We start from the raw sequence: 20,354 nt of genomic DNA on the forward strand, positions 1-20,354 counted from the left end.
CAAGCACTGCAAGAATGTCAGATCACGTTGCCATTAGGAAGACTCTTACAGCTCGTGCCGCGATTTACGGAAGGGCTAAAAACGGTCATGATAGACGGTATAGCCCCACCGGCACCAGTCCTTTTCTCGAATCCGGAGGAGGGACCGACGGTGGTGGACACAAGTAGTCCGGTGATTACAGCTATTGTCAAAGGGCACGAACTTCCTGGCACAGTAATCGATGGAGGTTCCGGGGTGAACGTAATAAGCCTCCGCACGTGTGATGCCTTGGGTATACATGAATGGGAGCCATGTCCGTTCTGGCTACGGATGGCGGATACGAGCTCTGTACGGCCGACGGGCTTAATACGGAAATTGGAAGTCACCATAGGAGCGAAAAGGTACGAAGTGGGCATTTAAGAGCCGCCACGCTACTTAATACTAAATTGGTACACGACGTGTGCATGCTCGAAAAAGGCGCCAAAACGCACAAAGAAGAAGAAGAACGCATGGAGACCTTTTCATTTCGCGAGCCAAGAAGCACAGAAGCACCAAGGCGGTGGAAGCTTACCAAACGCGAACTTGCACTCAGAGAACCTCCACGTTCGGAACGCTCTCTCTCTCGCTCTCACTCTCATCACCACTCTACCTCGCCATCTTTCCTCGACCTCGAAGCAGACATGGAACCACAAACGCTGTCGGAAGCGGCCAGGAAATGGCTCAGGCAACACGGACTGGATGGGTTCCTGACCATCATGGAGGCACCACCGCACAGAGAAGCCGATCGGGTCATCAAGGAGCTCGACACGGAAGTCATCACAGAGGAAGCAATCCGTGCGCTAACAGGCCTTCCGGAGGGAGGTATTTTTCAGATTGATAACCCATCCTCGGAGCAACTCATCCGATATTTCGGTGAGTACTATGTTGCCGGCAAAGGCTATCGAACGCAGGGCGGCGAAGATCCGCTATTCAGGGAGATAGCTCGAGTGCTCCATGAGTACGGCCACGTGTACCCCCGACCCCCTGTCATGCCAAAAAATCGGGCAGGGATGATCATAGCCACCTATGAAGGGATCAAGGTGGACTGGCCGGTGTTGATTGCAGACGGTTTGTGCACGGCAATCGACATGGTACGAGGAAAGGACGGCAAGGAGGGCCGGAAGCTGTGGCATGCCGTAGCTCAGTGGATAACATTGCTCGTGCCGCCGATCGAGACCACTCAGCCAAAGAAGCGGCCAAGATTATCGGAAGGAAGCACCTCGAAGCCGGCGTCCAAACGACAGCAGCTGCTGGCGTCGAAGGCGACGAAAGGGAAGAAACGGCTCCCAGAACCGGAGGAGGTGTCACCGGTCCGACCCGTCAAGATAACCATACGGCGACCGGGACAGAAGGAACCGGAACCCTTGACGGCACAAAAACATGCCGTTACACAGGAAGAGGAAACGGAGGAGCCAGAAGAGCACCTCCAACGACGGTCAAGAAGTAGGACCGCCGGGACAGCGGGGGAGCGGTCGTACCCGCGAGAGGAAGAAACGCCCCCAACTCAACCTGAGCAAACCACAAGGGAGGAACCAGAACCGGTGCGTATGGAACCGGCCTTGTCGACTTCTATAGAAGAAGTCATTCCAACGGTTCCGGAGACGGCGAGAACCGGAACTCAACAGCCGGCGAGCCCAGCCAGCACACACGGCGGCCAAGGAGTAGAACCAGAACGGCATATGCAGGCACTCAGGCCAGACAATTCCACAGTGAATGAGCCGACCCGACCAGTACAGCAGCAAGGCACCAGTAGCATGTGGCTACGGTGGGTAGGCGAGCAAATCGCCGGAGCGGTCGAGTATATAGAGGCGGAGGAGAGAGCGCACCAGGAACGGTTGCTCGTCACAACCGTAGATCTAGAGACGGCGCGGTCCAGAATCTGGAGCTTTGAACAAGACTTGGACAGGGTCACAAGGGAAATGGCTCAATTGGCTTTGACAACACAAGTCCAAGCACCGGTGACTCCGGGCAATGTACAGAATAAAGCGGCAGATCAACCTGTACATAGCAATCAGACCCCGACAACGGAAACCGTTCCGGAGAGAAATGCGGCACGAGCCCAAGAGCTTGCGGACTTAAAGGATGAGCTAGCTGCCCAAGAAGCGCTGAGGAGCCGCGAAAGAGAGTTGAAGACGGCAGCGGAGGCAGAACTGAAAAAGACTGCTGAGAAGCTACGCTTGGCCGAGGAGAGCTTACGAAAAGGCCACCAAGCGTACGACCAGCTCAAGGAGGAGAAGGAGAAAATGCTGCAAGAGAAGGACAGGCTCCGGAGAAACGCCGAAACGGAAGTAGAGCGCCTGAAAGAGGAACTCCGGCAGGTAAAGGATCGGGAGGACCGGAACCATCGCCAGATCAACGGCAAGCTCAAACAAAAAACGGAGGAATTTGAGAAATTGCACCGGGAGTATAAACGGTTGCAAACGGAGCACAAGGAACGGACGGATGAGCTCCGGCAAGCAGTTGATCGGACCGCAACCGCATTCGCCAAGGAACAAGCGGAAACCAGAAGACGGTTGGAAGAGGCGGAGAAGGTTCGGACAGAGCTCCTTAGGCAACATCAGGCGGAAAAAGAAAGAGCGGCGGAGGTACTGCAGAGGCTGCAAACGACATATCAAGGGCAGCTGACGCGCTACAGAGAGCAGGCGGAGGATACGGCTAATCTCATCAAGCAGTTGAAGGAGGAGCGACAAGTTGTGGAAAGCAGAGCGCAAATGGGAGCAAGTCGCATCCAGGATATCATGCGGGCCTGGTTGAACCAGACCAAGAGCTTGATTGACAACGGTTCCGTCAAATGGTGGACCAAGTGGGCCACGAACGCGGCGGAACTCCAATTGCTCCGGGCCGACGTAGAGAACCGGCGGAAGGAGGGAGATGATTGCTATATGCTGAATTCCGAAGACTTCACCGGCATAAGAGATGAGCTGGCCGAAGACTTTCAAGCCTTGGCAGAGGACCAACTAGAGCAAGTTCGGCAACTTGTAACTCAGCTGGACGACGACAGGCTGGAGGCGCATATCCAGTTTGAAAGCTACGAGAGGTCCCGGATCCGGGAAGAGAAAGCACGAGAACCGGTTACGGTCAACCTCAGTGATGAGGAACCGGTACTGGAAGGAGACCGGACCGGAAGCAGTCAAACGGAGATGCCGGAGTCAGAGAAACAAACGGAGCAGCCGCCTATAGAGCAGCCGGAGCAGCCTCAGTCCCAACCGCAACCACAGCAGCAGCAGCAAGCACAGCCGCAACAACCACAACCGGAAGAATAATTGGAAACTCTGGAACAAGATATTTTGGACAATTTGGGTGAACGATGAAGGGGCCAAGAAGGGTTCGACGTACAAGGTACTGTCCCACGGGCGTGCCATGTGTTACCGGCCGGCAAGGAGTCCAAAATACGGAGTGAAGGAGTTAATTAAGTATGGTTGTAAATAAGCATAGTGTGGACGGACGGACTGGAAACGGTATGCCGTTCCAGATCCGGACGGATCCCGAATAGGTGCGATAGGCACCGTTTTGTACTACGGGCCGGAAACCTATTTAAAGGCCCGGACCCCATTGTAATCGCAGCGGATAATTAATAGAGCATATGGTGTTTATACTTCTGTGTTGATGTCCGTTCTTTACTTACTGTCATATCTTACGCGTGTAATTAACTAAAGCACTCTAATCGTGTAACCTACGTAAGTCGGTGTAATCGTTGAATCTTAATCCTATACCGTAATCACCCTTTGGTGAAGTGTCTCCGTGACACCTTGTGTTAGGCCTTGTCCGGTCAGAGAATAACACAAACACCCATTGAAACGAGAACTTTGAGATCCCAAATTGCATATATAAATGTTGAGGCATATCATGATATTGGACAAGTGATAGTTAACATGCTATGTGATTTGTTCCAATGACATAGCTCAAAAGAAACACATTCCATCGACGATCTCTTCCTTTCTGCACATCCCAAGGGTAATCGCTTGACCATAATGTTGGAAGAGACAAGGCCGTCAATGCGGAAGATCAAGAAGCATTCGATTAGGGTTGAGTACCCGCGTATGATAGTTTCTGAGATCGTGCAGAGAGAGAGAGAGAGAGAGAGAGAGAGAGAGAGAGAGAGAGAGAGAGAGAGAGAGAGAGAGAGAGAGAGCACAAAAGACTCTTTCTATTCAATAGAAAACAATAATACAACCAACCTTGCAAAAAGGTTACAAGGTCACTTTATATAGTGACCGACTTAGGGCAACTACCCTTTATGCTAATTACACAAATGGCCCAAACTTGAGCTATACAAAGGGATAGTGTGAATACGTCCATTATACACTTGTATTCGACACTCCCCCGTAATGGGCGTATACATGGGTTATCTAAGATTACAGGTATAATCCTAGGTTCTCGGACATATCAGTTTTGTTCGAGTCGGCAAGGTCCGAAGGCAGAAGACCGAACTGGTCGGGTCGGAAGAGTTGAAGCCGATCATTAAGGAACTGATGTCGGTTGTCGGAAATCACCCTGCGCTGTGTCCGGCTCTAACCGGACTGGTTTGTCATTACGCCCATCTGATGCCGAAGAGACCGAAAGCGGTCTGCCGAAAAACACTTGGTCATTCCATCTGCGACATTGTCGGTTGTGGATATTTTCTCTAGACCGATTTTCCATGAAATGACGCAGTCCCGAACGAAGTGATATCGAACGTCGATATGTTTGGAGGCGTTGTGGTGAACCGGATTTTTCGACAGGGCAACAACACCTTGACTGTCGCTATAGACAACTGGGGCCGAGTCATGGTCGACTTGCCGAAACGTGTGTGCCAGCCGGCCGAGCCACAAAGCTTCTTTTGCAGCGTCGGACGCAACTACATATTCTGCTTCGGTCGTTGAGGTCGCTGTGCACTCCTGAAGTTTCGACTTCCACGAAATTGCTCCATTGCCGAATTTGAAGCAGTATCCAGTTGTTGATTTCCGACTGTCTATACAGCCGGCGAAATCCGAGTCGGTGTAACCGACTACGCCTGAGGTTCGGTTCGGACCGAAAAGAATGCCGTGGTCTTTTGTGCCAGCCAGATATCTGAACACATGCTTGACTGCGTTCCAATGCGATCGGCCAGGATTGTGCATAAATCTGCTAACGACTCCTACGGCATGAGAGATATCAGGCCGTGTCGCGACCATCAGGTACATAAGGGAGCCGACTGCCGGTGCATACGGTACCGACTTCATATCTTCCCCCTCCGAGCCGGATGTCGGGCAGTCTCGCTGAGAGAGCCGAAGATTCATGGGGAGCGGGGTTGAAGCAGATTTGGCTGATTGCATGTTGAAGCATTCCAAGACACGTCCGATATAGTCGGTCTGAGATAAAAAAAGATGTCGTTTATCGCGATGCCGAGTATGTGTCGTGCCGGACCGAGGTCCTTCATGGCAAACTTCAACCGCAGTTGCCGAATGAGATCGGCAAGTTCGCCCGCGTGGCGTCCAGAAATTAGCATGTCGTCCACGTAAATGATGAGGAAGATGGGTGATCCATCTTGAGCTGTGGTGGTAAAGAGACAATGGTCCTCATCGTTTTTTGAGAAGCCGATCGATTGGATGAAGTCATCGAACTTCTTGTACCATTGTCGCGGTGCCTGTTTGAGGCCGTATAGACTCTTCCGGAGTCGGCAGACTAGATGTTCTTGGCCAGTTGCCACGAAGCCTTTTGGCTGCTCCACATAAATTTCCTCTTCAAGATCACCATGGAGGAAGGCTGTTTTGACATCTAGCTGAATCAGCTCCAAGTTGTCGGCTGCCACTACGCCGAGTAGAAAACGAAGGGTTGTCATTTTCACCACTGGTGAAAAAATCTCGTCGAAGTCGACGCCATATTCTTGTCGGAAGCCCTTCGCAACTAATCTGGCCTTGTACTTTGGGGTGGTCGAATCAGACGTCTCTTTTAGTCGATAAATCCACTTGCAAGGAAGAGCACGTCGATTCTTAGGTAGTTCGACCAGATCCCAAGTCTTGTTTGCCCGAATGGAGTGCATTTCCGACTCCATCGCCAGATGCCAGATGGCTGAATCGACGGATGTCGATGCTTCTTCGTAAGACGTCGGTTCGCCGGCGTCGGTGAAGAAAATTCCAGGAGAATACCTCTCCGGAGGTTGCGACAGTCTCTCGGATCGTCGGGGTATGACTGGACTGGTCGTATCGGGTATCGAGGTCGGATGGTCCGAAAGCGAATTATTCTGCTGTGCCGAGTCGGAGTTGTCCGAGTCGGTAGTGTAAGGTTCAGCTACCCGTGAAGCTGACCGTGTGTTAAGAGCGGGGCCTTCTTGAAGGGTCGGCACATCGGAAAATGTTACCCTTCGGACTTCGATCGGTTTTTCGATTGATGGATTCATAGCCGACTCGTTGAACACAACGTCCGAACTTCGAACGATTTGTCTGCGTTCGGGGTCCCAGAGTCGGTATCCCATTTCGCCGTCTGATCCATATCCAAGGAAAATGCATTTCCTGGACCGAGGTGCAAGTTTTCGGCGATCTTCTTTCGGAATAAGGGCGTACGCCTCGCATCCGAAGATCCTCAGCTTGTCGTAATTCGGCTTACTGCCGATCCATAGTTCCTGAGGAATTTGAAGTCCTAGAGGTCTGCTTGGCGACATATTGATTATGTGTACTGCCGTGAGTAGAGCCTCTGCCCAGAAGCCATCCGACAGTCCGGAGTGTTGGAGCATGGAAACTATCCGTTCTTGGATTGTCCGATTCATTCGTTCTGCAATCCCGTTTTGCTCCGGACTGTGTGGTGCCGTAAATTCACGTCGGATGCCGCGTTGTCGGCAGAATTTGACGAATTCTTCTGATTTGAACTCTCCCCCATTGTCTGTCCGAAAGCATTTCAGTTTTCGGTCAGTTTGATTTTCTACCATAGCGAGCCAATCGGAGAAGATCGAGAAGACACGATCTTTGGTGCGAATTGGATAAGCCCACACCTTTCGAGTCGAATCGTCAATAAAACTGACGAAGTAAGAGGCACCGCCAAGAGACTGATGCGGTATTGGGCCACAGACGTCCGAGTGGACTAAATCGAGAGGTCTCGTTTCTCTTGGTGCTGATGTCGGGTGTGATGCGGCTGCTTGTTTGCCGTACTGGCAATGCTCGCAGAATTGATGGTCGGAGAAGGAGAGTTTAGGGATGTATCCGGCTCTAGATAGGTGCGTAATGCCGGCCTTGCTGAGGTGTCCTAATCTTCTGTGCCATAGTGAGGACACAGGAATATCCACCAAAAACAGGTTACCCTCTCTGAGCGTAACATGTAACGGATACAGTGAGTGTATCTTGGGTCCTCTAGCAAGCAGGAGGTTCCCCCTGTGGAGTGTCCACCCTCCCGAAGAGAAACCGGCACGAATGCCGTCTTCATCTAGTTGTCCGACTGAGATCAATGGCCTCGAGAGCTCGGGTACATGTCGGACATTGTGAAGTACAAGTGTAGAGCCACCTGCAAGGTTGAGCTCTACTGTGCCGATTCCGATGATGTCACAGTGTTGTGAGTTGCCGACTCGAACTAAGTCGGAGTGACGGATCGTATATTGCCGAAATTGGGATCTATGAGGAGTCACGTGAAATGACGCGCCCGAATCCAAGAGCCATGTGCTCGATTCTTCAGTCGTGAGCAGAACTTCTGATCCGACTGGATTTTCGATTGACAGTATATTCGGGTCGTTTGGTAGCACATCAGCTGAGAAGCTGACGTAATTGATCTCCTCATGCCGGCCACTCTTCTTGTTGTTCTTGTTCTTGAGTGCGCGGCAGTCGGCTTTGATGTGTCCGGGTTTCTTGCAATAGTTGCAGATTCGGTTGTCCCGTGACTGGCTCCGTCTTCGCTGGTTGTTCGGCGGTCGTGAGGAATCTCTTCCTCGTATGTTCGATCGGTCTGTCGAACCTTGTACTACATAAGCGTCGTCTGTTGAGTCTTTGGCGAAAGACTTTCTCCGAGCTGCTTCGGTCAGGATTGCGCTCGTGACTTCGGAGTATTTAACAGCCGTGGTTGACGCGTTGCACACGGTTGTGACGAAAGTTTCCCATGATGAGGGAAGGCTACTCATGAGTATCATTGCTCTGAGTTCATCCTCGATTGCCGTCCCCTGAGATGAGATTTGGGAGCTTATGCTTTCGTACTCATTGAGGTGTGCTTGAACCGAATCAGATTCTTTCATCCGCAAGTTGTAGAGGCGCCGGATCAGAAACATCTTCGTTGCGGCGACCTTCTTTTCGTAAGTGTCCGACAGTGTTTTCCACAGTTCGAATGCTGTCGTACACGATTGCACCGTAAAATATACCGATTCCGATAGGTGCATCCGAATCGTGGCGCGGACGATTCTGTCCAGCTTCTGCCACTCAATTGGTTTGTATCCTTCTGGAGGTTCTTCATTTTCGATGGGATCGATTTGCCCCTTGACTATGAGATAGTCCTGCATTTGCTCCTTCCAGAAGTTGAAGTTCGATCCATCGAACTTTCGTAGACTCATTTCTGACGAGCCGGATGTTGATGCCATCAAATTCGGTTTCGGTTGACGAAGCTCGGTTCGGAGTTGACTACGAACCTTGTTGGAGTGCAGCCGGTTGGCTCACCCGATATCGTTCTAGTCGGATTTGAACCCGAGTCGGTTCGGCTTCGGATATATGTATTGTTGAACTTGCTCGAATTGACTCCGGTAACTTGAGGGACAGAACCGACTGGTCTTCCCGAATGTTGCCGAGTCGGAGTGAGCCCGGTTCGTTTCGGATATATATGCCGAATACCGATTATTGAAACCGATTGTCTGGACCGATTCTGCTTCGGGTGACTACAGCGACGAGAGAGACGGATCCAACTGATCCTCTCGAATGTCGATCAGCCGGATGAAGCACGAATTGGAGTTGTTGTCTTGAGACCGATCTGCACCGAGTGGTTACAATGAGCGGCGAGCAGCGTTTGTTGACCTCTTCGGATGCCGTTTAACCGAGTGGAGCACGATCGTGTCAATGTTGCACAAGGGGATTTCACCTCGAGTGGTTACGATCACAAGGAGCAGAGTACAACCGACTGGCTTACTCCAAGCGAAAATGATCTAACGCGATGAGATGCAAGCCTCGTTTTTCTTCTTCTTCTCTCTACTTCGAATGACGTAGGAAACCGAATGCTGTGCAGGCGGTGATGACGGCCGACAGCGGGTTGAGGAACCTTCGCTCTGATACCAAATGTTGGAAGAGACAAGGTCGTCAATGCGGAAGATCAAGAAGCATTCGATTAGGGTTGAGTACCCGCGTATGATAGTTTCTGAGATCGTGCACAGAGAGAGAGAGAGAGAGAGAGAGAGAGAGAGAGAGAGAGAGAGAGAGAGCACAAAAGAGTCTTTCTATTCAATAGAAAACAATAATACAACTAACCTTGCAAAAAGGTTACAAGGTCACTTTATATAGTGACCGACTTAGGGCAACTACCCTTTATGCTAATTACACAAATGGCCCAAACTTGAGCTATACAAAGGGATAGTGTGAATACGTCCATTATACACTTGTATTCGACACATAACCCCCTCCAAAGAAATACATTAGCTCTAAATGGAAGATGGGATTGTGAACCCATTCTTAGCAAACTATTGCAGTGTAGTATGAGCTTTCTAATTCCCCACACTCTCATAACCTTTTCCTCCATTTGCTTATACATGTGAATGATCTTATGATAACATCACTACCTTTTACATAAGAAAGACACCTACCACCTACAAATGTCCAATAAACCTCGAAGATAGGCTCAAAGAGTTCCGGAGTTGGGCACAACAAAGTTGTACTTTAGTATCCAACATAACATCCCGCACTTTAACAAACCCAACTTGCCATCCTACGAAATTGCAATTGTAACAAAATCTTACCCTCCTATCCCAACATTTGTGAGGCCCACAAATACATCTCTCTAAAAGGTATTAATATTCTCTTGTGTTGGCAAGAGGACACCGCTACACGTATTCCAACACACCACCAAAAAACTAACCATCAGATATCTTGGAAAATTTCATTGACCTTTTGCTGTTCAATATGCTCCACCAAGAGGCTAAATTCCCTCGCTTTTCCCAATGGAATCTATACTTTCTGTCAAATGAAAGTGACCACTTTTCGTTTGATAAAATAGTGAAAGTGAAATTCCACGAGCCCAAATACATTCATTCAGATTCAAATTTTGTGGCTCTCGCCCTCTCCCAATCATCTTGCAGTGGTAATCTGATTCCACGCCACCCATGGAATACCCATTTTCTCCCTTTGTCTTGCATGATGTAAATCGCATGTCTCCTTCGACTTGCATGATGTAAAAGTAAATCGTAGTGATGCTGTCGAATGTTCAATGTCCCATTTAGATCGCCATGGCAACAAAAAGGTAAGGCTAGGTAGGTAGCATGAAACCCTAGGACCATCTTCGACAGTACCATTTTAAAGATGTACATGGAATGAGCAAACCCTAGGACCAGCTTCGATTGTACCATTTAAAGATGTACATGGAATGGGCAAACCCTAGGACCATCTCCGATTGTACCACTTTTAAGATGTACACGGAACGAGCAGATCTCGGGAATTTCGAATACAGAGAGATGCAGATCCATGGGATGAGAGAGGCTCGGATTGGACAACTCCCGCTCTCCGCTCCAAATCACAAAAGCCTCACTCAATGTCTACAAATAAATCATTGGCACAACAAAGTGTTTTTGTCTAAACCAATCAAAGATCATCCATCTTCCATATCTCTCCTTTTGTGTATATGTATGTATGCATGTATGTATGTATGTATGTATGTATGTATGTATGTATGTGGTAATCACCGATTCTCTGAATGTTAGATCTCTTCTCGAGATCTGAAGCCAAAAGTAAAAGAAAGCTGCCGTACATACATTATTCAATTTGCTCTCTATAGCAATATTTTGGCGCCTCCTCCTCCTGCTTCTCGTATTTTTGTAGTCTTTTAATGGCCCTGTTTAATGATTCAGATTGATATAAATCCATTTGCAGCAATAGGGAATGAATGAATATAAATCTGTTCCACGTTTTGTCTTTGCTCTTTCATCGTCCACGATCCAACCGTCGATCCAACCCGCACAGGTAAGCCTTCCAATTTTCGCTGTTTGATCTTGGTTTGTTTATTTTAAATCTTCTGTAGTTAGTTTTGGGGATCCTTCCTAAGCATACCTCTTTCTTAGTGGAGTCCTTTCTCTACTACGCCAAGGTAATTCAATGAGTGCCAGGCTGTTATCTACTCTATTGTAGGTAACACGAGTAAATACAGACACCAACCATGCCTAACCTTGCTAGCGTTACACTTGATTACAAAACCGAGGATTTCATTAATCACCCATACACTTAACTTAATCAAGAATATCAAGAAGACTTAACTCAACTCGAAGGACTTAATAAGGAAACATACTTCAATTAAATAAAACCGTCCGGCGTCAAGCTTCATACAAGTCCCTCAAATACTTAAGAAGGATTCTTAAGACTTGAGATCTTTGCCTAAGATAGCTGTGGAGGAGAGAGGGAGATTAGACAATTTTTAAATTCTAGCTTAAAATTCAAAAATCAAGAAGACTGGGAAGAGCCTCCAACTTTTCCTTGTATACTTCCCTTTCAATGTAGTGCTTTTGATCTTAGGGCCCCACACTGGGGGGAGACAATTCCGTATCTTTCGGCATTCTACTTTTTCAAGGTTACAAGAGAGTCCTAAAGATGGCTAGTTTTGTGCATGTATACAGACACATGTATGGACATATTACCATTACGATGCAGAGTTGCATTTAAGATCTTTGATCTGATTCTGATTCAACTAAGTTTATCTTGGGCATCTATTTCCATTCATCTGGAAGGCCCTTAGGGATTATCGTTATTTAACTCAATTTTCCCTTGAAGAATTGCTGCTCATCTACTTCAGAGATTAAAGATTTTATCCAACTTCAGAGATTTTATCTTCTACTTGGACCCAATCCCAAATTCAGTCCTTATCTTATATTGATTCTGCATGTCCATAGTGGAAGTAATACCCATCAAAAGAAGAGTAAATACACACAATGAACTTTGATGTCCATTACATCTGTTCTTTGTATTTTTGTGTTTTACTGAGCACACGTTTTTAAAACATATTGCAAAGTCAAATTGCATGATTTTTGCAGCAAGTCCTATGTTTGTATGATGGGAGATGAAGGAAGCTTATTTGATAAGTTGGACAATGAGACTGCAAAATACACACAATGAACTTCGATGTCCATTACATCTGTTCTTTGTATTTTTGTGTTTTACTAAGCACACTTAGTTTTTAAAATAAATTGCATGAATGTTGCAGCAAGTCCTATGTTTGTATGATGGGAGACGAAGGAAGCTTATTTGATAAGTTGGACAATGAGACTGCAATATACGTGTTCAGCATGCTAAATACATGCAAAGATCTAGTTAATGCAGCATGTGTCTGCCGGTTGTGGCGTGAATATGGTAAGTATAAGCTATAACTTATAAGTTTTATGGTTGGTGTACTTTTATTGACTGAAAATATAAATGATAAGTTTTATGGTTGATATACTTTTATTAACTGAAAGTATAAGTTATAAGTTGTATGGTTGATTTGCTTTAATATGAATTCAGCGAGTCACATCCCACTAGATTTTAGTAGATTTATGTATACATTTTAAAATATCCAAAATATGCCAATGTTATTAGTTTTTAGCTGCATGTTTCACTCTAAATGTGATAAATATCTAAGAACCTTAGTTTTTCATATGTTCTTTTAAAGGAAAATAATTAATAAAGATTCTTTCTTTATCCCACAAAATGTGAAGACTTCTATTTTATTGTTCACCCCTCCCTTTGATTGTTTGAAATTTAGCGATAGATATTGTGGCAAATTTAGGAGCCTTTAGTAGTTTCTCTTCACAATCCCAATTAAAACTGTTCGAATGTCGTCTAATGATTATTCAAAAGAGAATTATTGACTTGCCTGGGAATATCTCATATAGTCCACAAGAGTTCATTCGATCTTATGTAATCATAGCACAAAATTAGGCATTAGAAAATTTGAGTTTTGAAAGATAACTTAGCATGATGTTCCTTCTTAACTCATCCCTGAAAAGCTTTGGTAATAGTATTCATGTTTTATGTGATTTTTTTACTCGTCCTTTTGATCCTTGTAAATTGAATCTCCACCATTTTCCTCCTCCTCTTAGATGCACACGCATTATCTTCATGATAACTAGATGAACAAGAAATCCCAATAATTCTCCAAACCAAGTTATTAATTTGAGGCAAATATTGCAATAACCCTGGTCAGAAAAAAGTAATCATAGCTTCTCAAAAACATTGAATTATAACTGTTTGGTGAAAATTGGGTTATGTCTTGATGTGGAGGTTCTACAGATAAGGCAGGATATGCAGTAAGTCTGGAAGTCCCAACATATAGGTTAGATTGAGTACACACTTTTTGGCGTGGAATTATGGTGTGTGTCTTCGAAGCATTCATGGTGGTAGTCGAAGCTTAGATTGAGTATTCATTTTTTGGCGTGGAACTATGGTGGGTGTCTTAGAAGCATTCATGGTGGTATTTGACACAATTACATATGCACAAATGTGTGCGTGTGTATGTGTCTATGAGAGAGCTATATAACATCTTTTAAAATGCCAAAATGGCCTATAAGTCCAAAGAAGAGATGACATCTTACAATGTTTATACGCATAAATAGTATCACATCACATATGATTTGTCTTTATACAGGTCTTTGAGTTGCTAACATAGGGGATTCACATGTTGTCATTGTCGCAATTCTCGGAGAAGGGTATAAAAAATATATAAATGTTTATCCACCCACATCCACTCTCATACTCCTGCTACATATGAAGGATATTATGGGCAACAACTTATGAGGGACGGAAATGGACAATTGCTTTACCTTACCATATATTTAGCTCTATGTACAAGATGTTATATAGCTTTTGGAGGACAGGCTGCATAGTACACAAAGTCATGTATATATATGGTTCACATTCACAAGGTACCATTTTTCTTTGAAAGAGGCATTTACTGCTGAATGTACACTTCCTGAAACTGTGTACCAAACCATGGTGGTTTAACATATTGGTTTACCACACCCTCTTGTATGTGTCTGGAGATATGGGACGAAAGTTTTGCAAATGCGGAAGATTTAGAGGAATATGGAATGGCCACTAGTTGGTCTATATGATTTCTCAGATGATAAGGATCAAAATATCAGTACCCAATCTAGACATGATCTAGGCATCACTATGTACAATGATCTCTTTCCTTATCTGTGCAGCTAGCAGAGGAAGGTGAAACCAATTGTTTGTAGATGCATGTGATGATATGGATGCATTCCCACCTATTGAGTATAGTCTCAACTGCCCATTTTTGGATGTGACCAAGCCAGTAATAAAGTGATAAAGAAAGATATTATAAAGTGGACACACAAAGAACTCAGATTATTCCAATAGTTCCTTGGGCACAAAGATGGCCAGCTAAAAGTCTTCTATATTTTTCCTAATTTCTTTGGTTGATTCTTCGTGTGAATCTCCATTTTTTCAAATTTAACACTTTTCTTCTCAAAAATAGATCGTAGCAACATTCGTTTTTGCATTATATGATACTTTTTTGGACGCATGAACTTATGATTCTCCAAAATTAATTATGTTATAACTTCTAGTGTTTCAAATATCTCCAACTTGATCTGCATATTAATGAAATTCGGTGAATTTATGGAGCATTCTTTGTTTAACATGTGTAGTTATGGAAGAGAAACTATGGAGAGGCTTGTGCATGAAGCATTATCATGAATCTGGAGATTTTAAAATCGTACACATGAATGAGAGCGGTTCACTCGAACAAGCAAGTGATATTAGACAGCTGGGATATCCAGAAACAAAACTGTCTTTATATGCCATGTTTCTGTCCACACTACAAAGTTCTCCTATAGAGAGATCATGTATATTGGAACCTTTGCATGCGTCTAGCACTGACAATTTGCCACAAGAAAGTATTGTGCAAACTCTTTATCATGAAGATGAACTTAATTCTTATTGGTCAAGTACGGGTCAAAGCAACACCAATGTACCAGAGACACTCACTTACAGGCTCCTTTCTGACCTTTGTGTTGTTCACGAAGTGAAAATCCGACCTTTCCGAGGTAAATCTGTTTCAGTCGGGTTAAATGCTGCTATAAAAAGTTATAGCTGATCTTCATCCTTTTTAGTGAGTAATTGATGTTTTATCATGAATGAGTTCATGGTATTGAAGAAAGATGCATGTTCATATGTTGAGTGACTTCTGTGGATGGAAGGATCTTCAATCCAACAATGACCGTAAGCGGATGCATGCATTGTCTCATGGATTTTTATCACAAGCTCTTGTTTGACGCATATCATTATTATTCTGATGTGTGAAAGTAACCGTCCCCTTAAGGATTGGTATTAATCCTGAATAGAGGGCTTGAGAAACATTTTTTCTGCATCATAAGATTCTTTTTCTCGGGCTACAAACAGAGCTCCTTCCTTTATTGTATTTCATTGTTGTGGACTTGGTGCCTACCATCTTTGCAATTACAATAGGGAAAAACACAGCACAATAGTCCTAATTTGTCAAGTTTATACCAAAATATTCCTTTGTAGTAAAGCAATACAGTAGGTTATTCTGTTAGTTTTCTAAAGTAGGGCATTCTTATCAATACTGCACAAGCTAAGTTTATTTGGATGTTTTTCCGTTACTATAGTGAATGCAAAATATCACTGTTGGGATAGTGGTTCAGAATTTCGTCATGCATGTTTTATTGTCCAAATGTTTTATCTTGATGACCGATACAGTCCCTGCTTATATGTATCAACTGATACATTTGATGCATGGAATGGAGAGTTTGGAGTGAGTGAGAAATGATAAGAACACGAGTGTGCAAATGGGTGGCCTAAACTTCACATATCCACTGTCAGGAAACCAATCAGATTGACCTAACTTTAGCTTTTAAATTACTTCTACAGCTTATCCACTGTCAGGAAACCAATCAGATTGACCTAACCTTAGCTTCTAAATTACTTTTACAGCTTAGTTACATGTATGCTCATAACACTATATGTGTATGTGTAAGAAGCTCAAACTCCATTGTGCTCTGCTTCCTTCAAGAATCGCTCCCCTATTAATAGCTGTAGTGCTCCTGTCAGCTCCTCAATTCAATTAGTTTGTTATTCGCAAATCTTACCACCAGTGTGTTCTCAATGACCTCTTTTGTGGTGTGTATAATAAAGAAATAGGCAATCTACCTGAATAAACGCTGTGATTTTAATTTCAGCATTGTTCTCTATTAGTTTGTATCACAATGTAGATGCTTTATTCCTTCTTTTCTCATTTTTATTATGTCACTATTTTGCATTTTTCTCTATTTGTTTGTATCATAATGTGGATGCTTTATTCCTTCTTTTCTCATTTTTATTTATGTCACTATTTTGGGCAGCTAATTTTCAGGATGGAGATCCAATATATTCATCACAGATGGTGCGTTTCCGTTTTGGATATTCTCATACTGGGCAGTCTCCGGGGAGTGGCGTTGTTGATTGTTTGTCAGACCAACCGAGAAACATAAATATGGGTGATTATGTCTGGACATATGAATCACCTGCATTTCCAATGGCCCAGGTTTAGATCCAAAATAGCTTTTTACTATAGTTATTGCATCAAAAGTCCATTTAATTTAAGATATCCCAATGATACTAAGTTCTTTCTTTGTGGGCATATTGGTAGTGTTTGTTTACAGTCGAGGTCTTTTTATTGTATTGAAATATTTAATTCATACATAAAGGGCATATGAGGAGTGTGCAGCCAATGTCTTTTTATGTTGTTAAAATGCCATTTATCCATAAAGGAAAAAATACAAGTTTTCGTTGTGCATATGATATTTTTAATATAGATTGGGAAGTTATGACAGATATTTTTTCTGAATTACAGGAAGATACTTTGCAGTCATTTAGGCTTCCAAGGCCTGTACTCTGCATTGGTGGCATTTTCCAGGTTGAATTGATAGGCCGGGTTCAAACTCAGGCAATCGATAGTCTATATTATATTTGGTAAGTTATCTTTGAATACCATTTCTTTTTAAATATTTTACTTTTGCAAACACATTCTAGTTGATATATGAAAAGCAAAATTGTCTGAAAACATCATACTCTCATGATGAAAATGTTTTACGGATCAGGTTAAATCAAAACGTTTTCAAATATGTGGTGAACCTTGATCTTCCAATGCTAGTACTTTACGTTTGTTTGAAATCTTGTCTTTTATTTGACTTTATTCATAACCATTCAAAATATGAAGTGAACTTTGATTAGGTCTAATAGCAGTCATAATCCACTTTTGTTTGAAATCTTGTCTTTAATTTTACCTTTATTCCTAGTCTTATTACATTTTTTCCAAATTCATCCTCTTGGTTGTGATCTTAATCTTCATATTGTGTCTTGTTCTTGATTTGAACACCAGATCTTAATATCTTGACCAAAATGCTCAATTTTGAGCTTCATTGAAATTTATAGTAGGTGAAGGCCTATCCCCTATTATTATACATGAAATTTGATTATAATAATAATAATAAATACAAACATAAAATCTGTCTTGACAATATGTGAAAACAAACTATTGCATTCTCAGTATGAGGCTCTACCAAGGTCTTCCTTCTGCAATGTTTACAACTTACATCGGCTGTATATAGTTCAGCACTTCCTTCTGTTTGGTGACTACATATAGTAAGCAATTTCCAAAACTTATGTATCATAGTCAATATTACTAATGTCACCATATGGCATAATGATTCTTTTTGCAGTATTGCCTATGTGCATGTCCATGGGTTCCCAGTGTCTGATTTCAAGCTCGAAAGCATCGGGAAAGGTGGCAAGTATTCATTCAAGTATCTGCTGGAACAAGAAAGGTGTGAATCTTCAAGAACAGAGCAACGTTTACCTAAGAAGGCTCAACTGCTACAATTGATTAGGGAAAACCATTATCTCCTCCAGGTTATGTTACAGAACCACTATGATGGTGTGCTTCCTCGAGATGAGGATATTGAATAACAGGGGCTCAACGAAAAAAATTAAATGCAAATAGTGATTGATTGGTTGATTCAGCATCTTTTTTAAAACAATGTAGTGGATATAAATCATGATCAATCAAATTAGAAGAGCTTTGCTATTTTAAATCAAGCTGTTTTCTTCTATCAAAGTGACTCCTGTTATTTTGAAACTTTCGTGTGGTTTGTGATTTATGGTGACAATAATCGGAAAGGAATTTGTAATGTCTTTAACTTATGCAGTGCATTCATTATAAACTTTAACAATTCATGCAAGATGTATTATTTATTGCATTTTGGGATGATAAAGAGTCCAGAATTGTTTCTTTTGGAATTTCGGAGGCATTTTATAAAGAAAGTCTAGAAATGTTTCTTTTAGAGTTTCAGAGGCACTTTGCAATGATAAATAAAGTCTAGAGATCTTTCGTTTACAAGTGGTACTGCATTTTTTGGTGATTTCTTTGTTTTGATGAATCAAATGGTGCTATCTCTGTTCATAGCTTCTTGTTTTGACAAACTTTAGAAAACAAATGGTTGTCTACAGTAAAAATGTGCCCCAAAAGATGCATCAAAAGAATTCCAATGATGTGAATGATAAAGGGTGTTGATCGTGATAATGTTCAGCTTTAAGCTGATTGTGAAAGGCTCGTCCATTGTAATAAACATAATTTTATGCTGTGATTAAAAGGCTCAATGAGTATGTAAAACATAATTCAAAGGATCCATAATGGTGCATGCTACAGGTTTGAAGTTCATGGAATGATTCCTTCTGAATAAAGAATGCCAAAGTTATTGAGGTAACATAATATATAATTAGTTTTCTATTGTTTGTGGGTGGTTAATTCAGGTTGAACCTAATGTATGAGACAGCACCCAAAGGACACAACGAGACAATACTAAATATTCGTAGTCTGTAAAGGCTCACATTAAGCCAACTAAATTGGTCTTTCCCTCTAGTGCATCCTAATTTCATTAATCTCCCACTACAAGGACCAATTCTTCTACATATGCATAGATAAACAATAAATGTAGGAACTTGGAACTTCATTTCTCACTAGTTGGGCAAGTACTACAAACCTTTCATTTTTTTATTATTGTCTACCTATGACCAACAAGCCTGCATCAAATACAACTAGTAATTGATGATCCAATTGCTAGGAATATGAAGCTAATGTCGCTACTTTGAACAAATTTTCTTTTTCAATATGATGATATAGGAATATGAAGCTAAATACGTTTCGTAATATAGGAGAACACCCTTTGTTTATATTATTACTGGTACCTGATATATAAAACTAATGTTGTCTAACTAAATGAGCTAGGTCCAATTACATGGACTTTGTGTATTTAGACATGTACCTTTTGAAAGGGCACATACAATTTTTTGACATAAAAAAGCTTGTGTCACTTAACACTCATTTTCCATCATCTTATCGGATTTTATGGCTTCCTTATGAGTGTTTGCCCATACAAAGCCGAACTCTACTTGTCTAACTAGATGACCTAGGTCCAATTACAAGAACTTTGTTTTTTTAGACATGTACCTTGTGAAAGAGCACATACAATTTGTTTGACATAAAAAATCTTGTGTGACTTAACTCTCATTTTCCATCATGTTATTGGACTTCATGACTTCCTTAAGAGTATTTGCCTATACAAAGCCAAACTCTATAATGGGTATAGTTTTAAAATCTATATATCTTTTCTTGGTATTGAAACTTCCCTTTTAAGATAAAATTGTGGAGCTCATAGTGACCTATCAATTTAAGTTATGCTTGTCCAAATGGGAAATTGTATGATCAAGGTATGCCTGAAATAATGAAACAATTGATGAGACAATGAGAACGAGATGTACAAATGATTACATAGATATTAAGACAAGAAAAATAAGGACAATCAAATCTTCTCTTAGTACAAAATCTCTCCTTACAAAAGAGTTTTGTTCACATTATTGTTGGATTTGTTTCTTACCAATTGGACATGTGACATGACTCAAGACAACCACAAGATACTTCACCATACAATCACTTAATTAGTGGGCCAATAGCTTTACTCTTGATTTCAAGCATATAGTCTATAGTCTAAAATGTGTAGAAAATGAATTACACATACACATAATCTCAATCTCTACTATGGAAATGTACATATAATTAAAATGATCACTTCATATGCTTCGGTGATACCCTTAGGTTGGCTTACGCTAGAAAAGGTAGTCAAATTTTATTTGCCATATAAGAAACACTATAAACCATTGCTAAATAAG

General features: G+C 42.6%; 1 protein-coding gene across 1 annotated transcript; it reads left to right on the forward strand.

The window, feature by feature from the left end:
* Positions 1-10,959: 10,959 nt before the first annotated feature.
* On the forward strand, positions 10,960-18,224 carry LOC147863928 (F-box family protein). The gene is made up of 6 exons (XM_087319652.1): positions 10,960-11,102; positions 12,334-12,479; positions 14,777-15,175; positions 16,490-16,671; positions 16,981-17,099; positions 17,849-18,224. Exons 1-6 carry the CDS (start codon positions 11,026-11,028, stop codon positions 18,093-18,095), a joined length of 1,170 nt encoding a protein of 389 aa, XP_087175778.1. The 5' UTR covers positions 10,960-11,025; the 3' UTR covers positions 18,096-18,224.
* The last annotated feature ends 2,130 nt before the right edge of the window (positions 18,225-20,354 follow it).

Source organism: Azolla caroliniana, unplaced genomic scaffold, assembly GCF_043228905.1.
Source record: "Azolla caroliniana isolate FFs.n. ecotype wild unplaced genomic scaffold, voAzoCaro1.0.p SCAF_5, whole genome shotgun sequence".
Taxonomy (NCBI): Eukaryota; Viridiplantae; Streptophyta; class Polypodiopsida; order Salviniales; family Salviniaceae; genus Azolla; species Azolla caroliniana.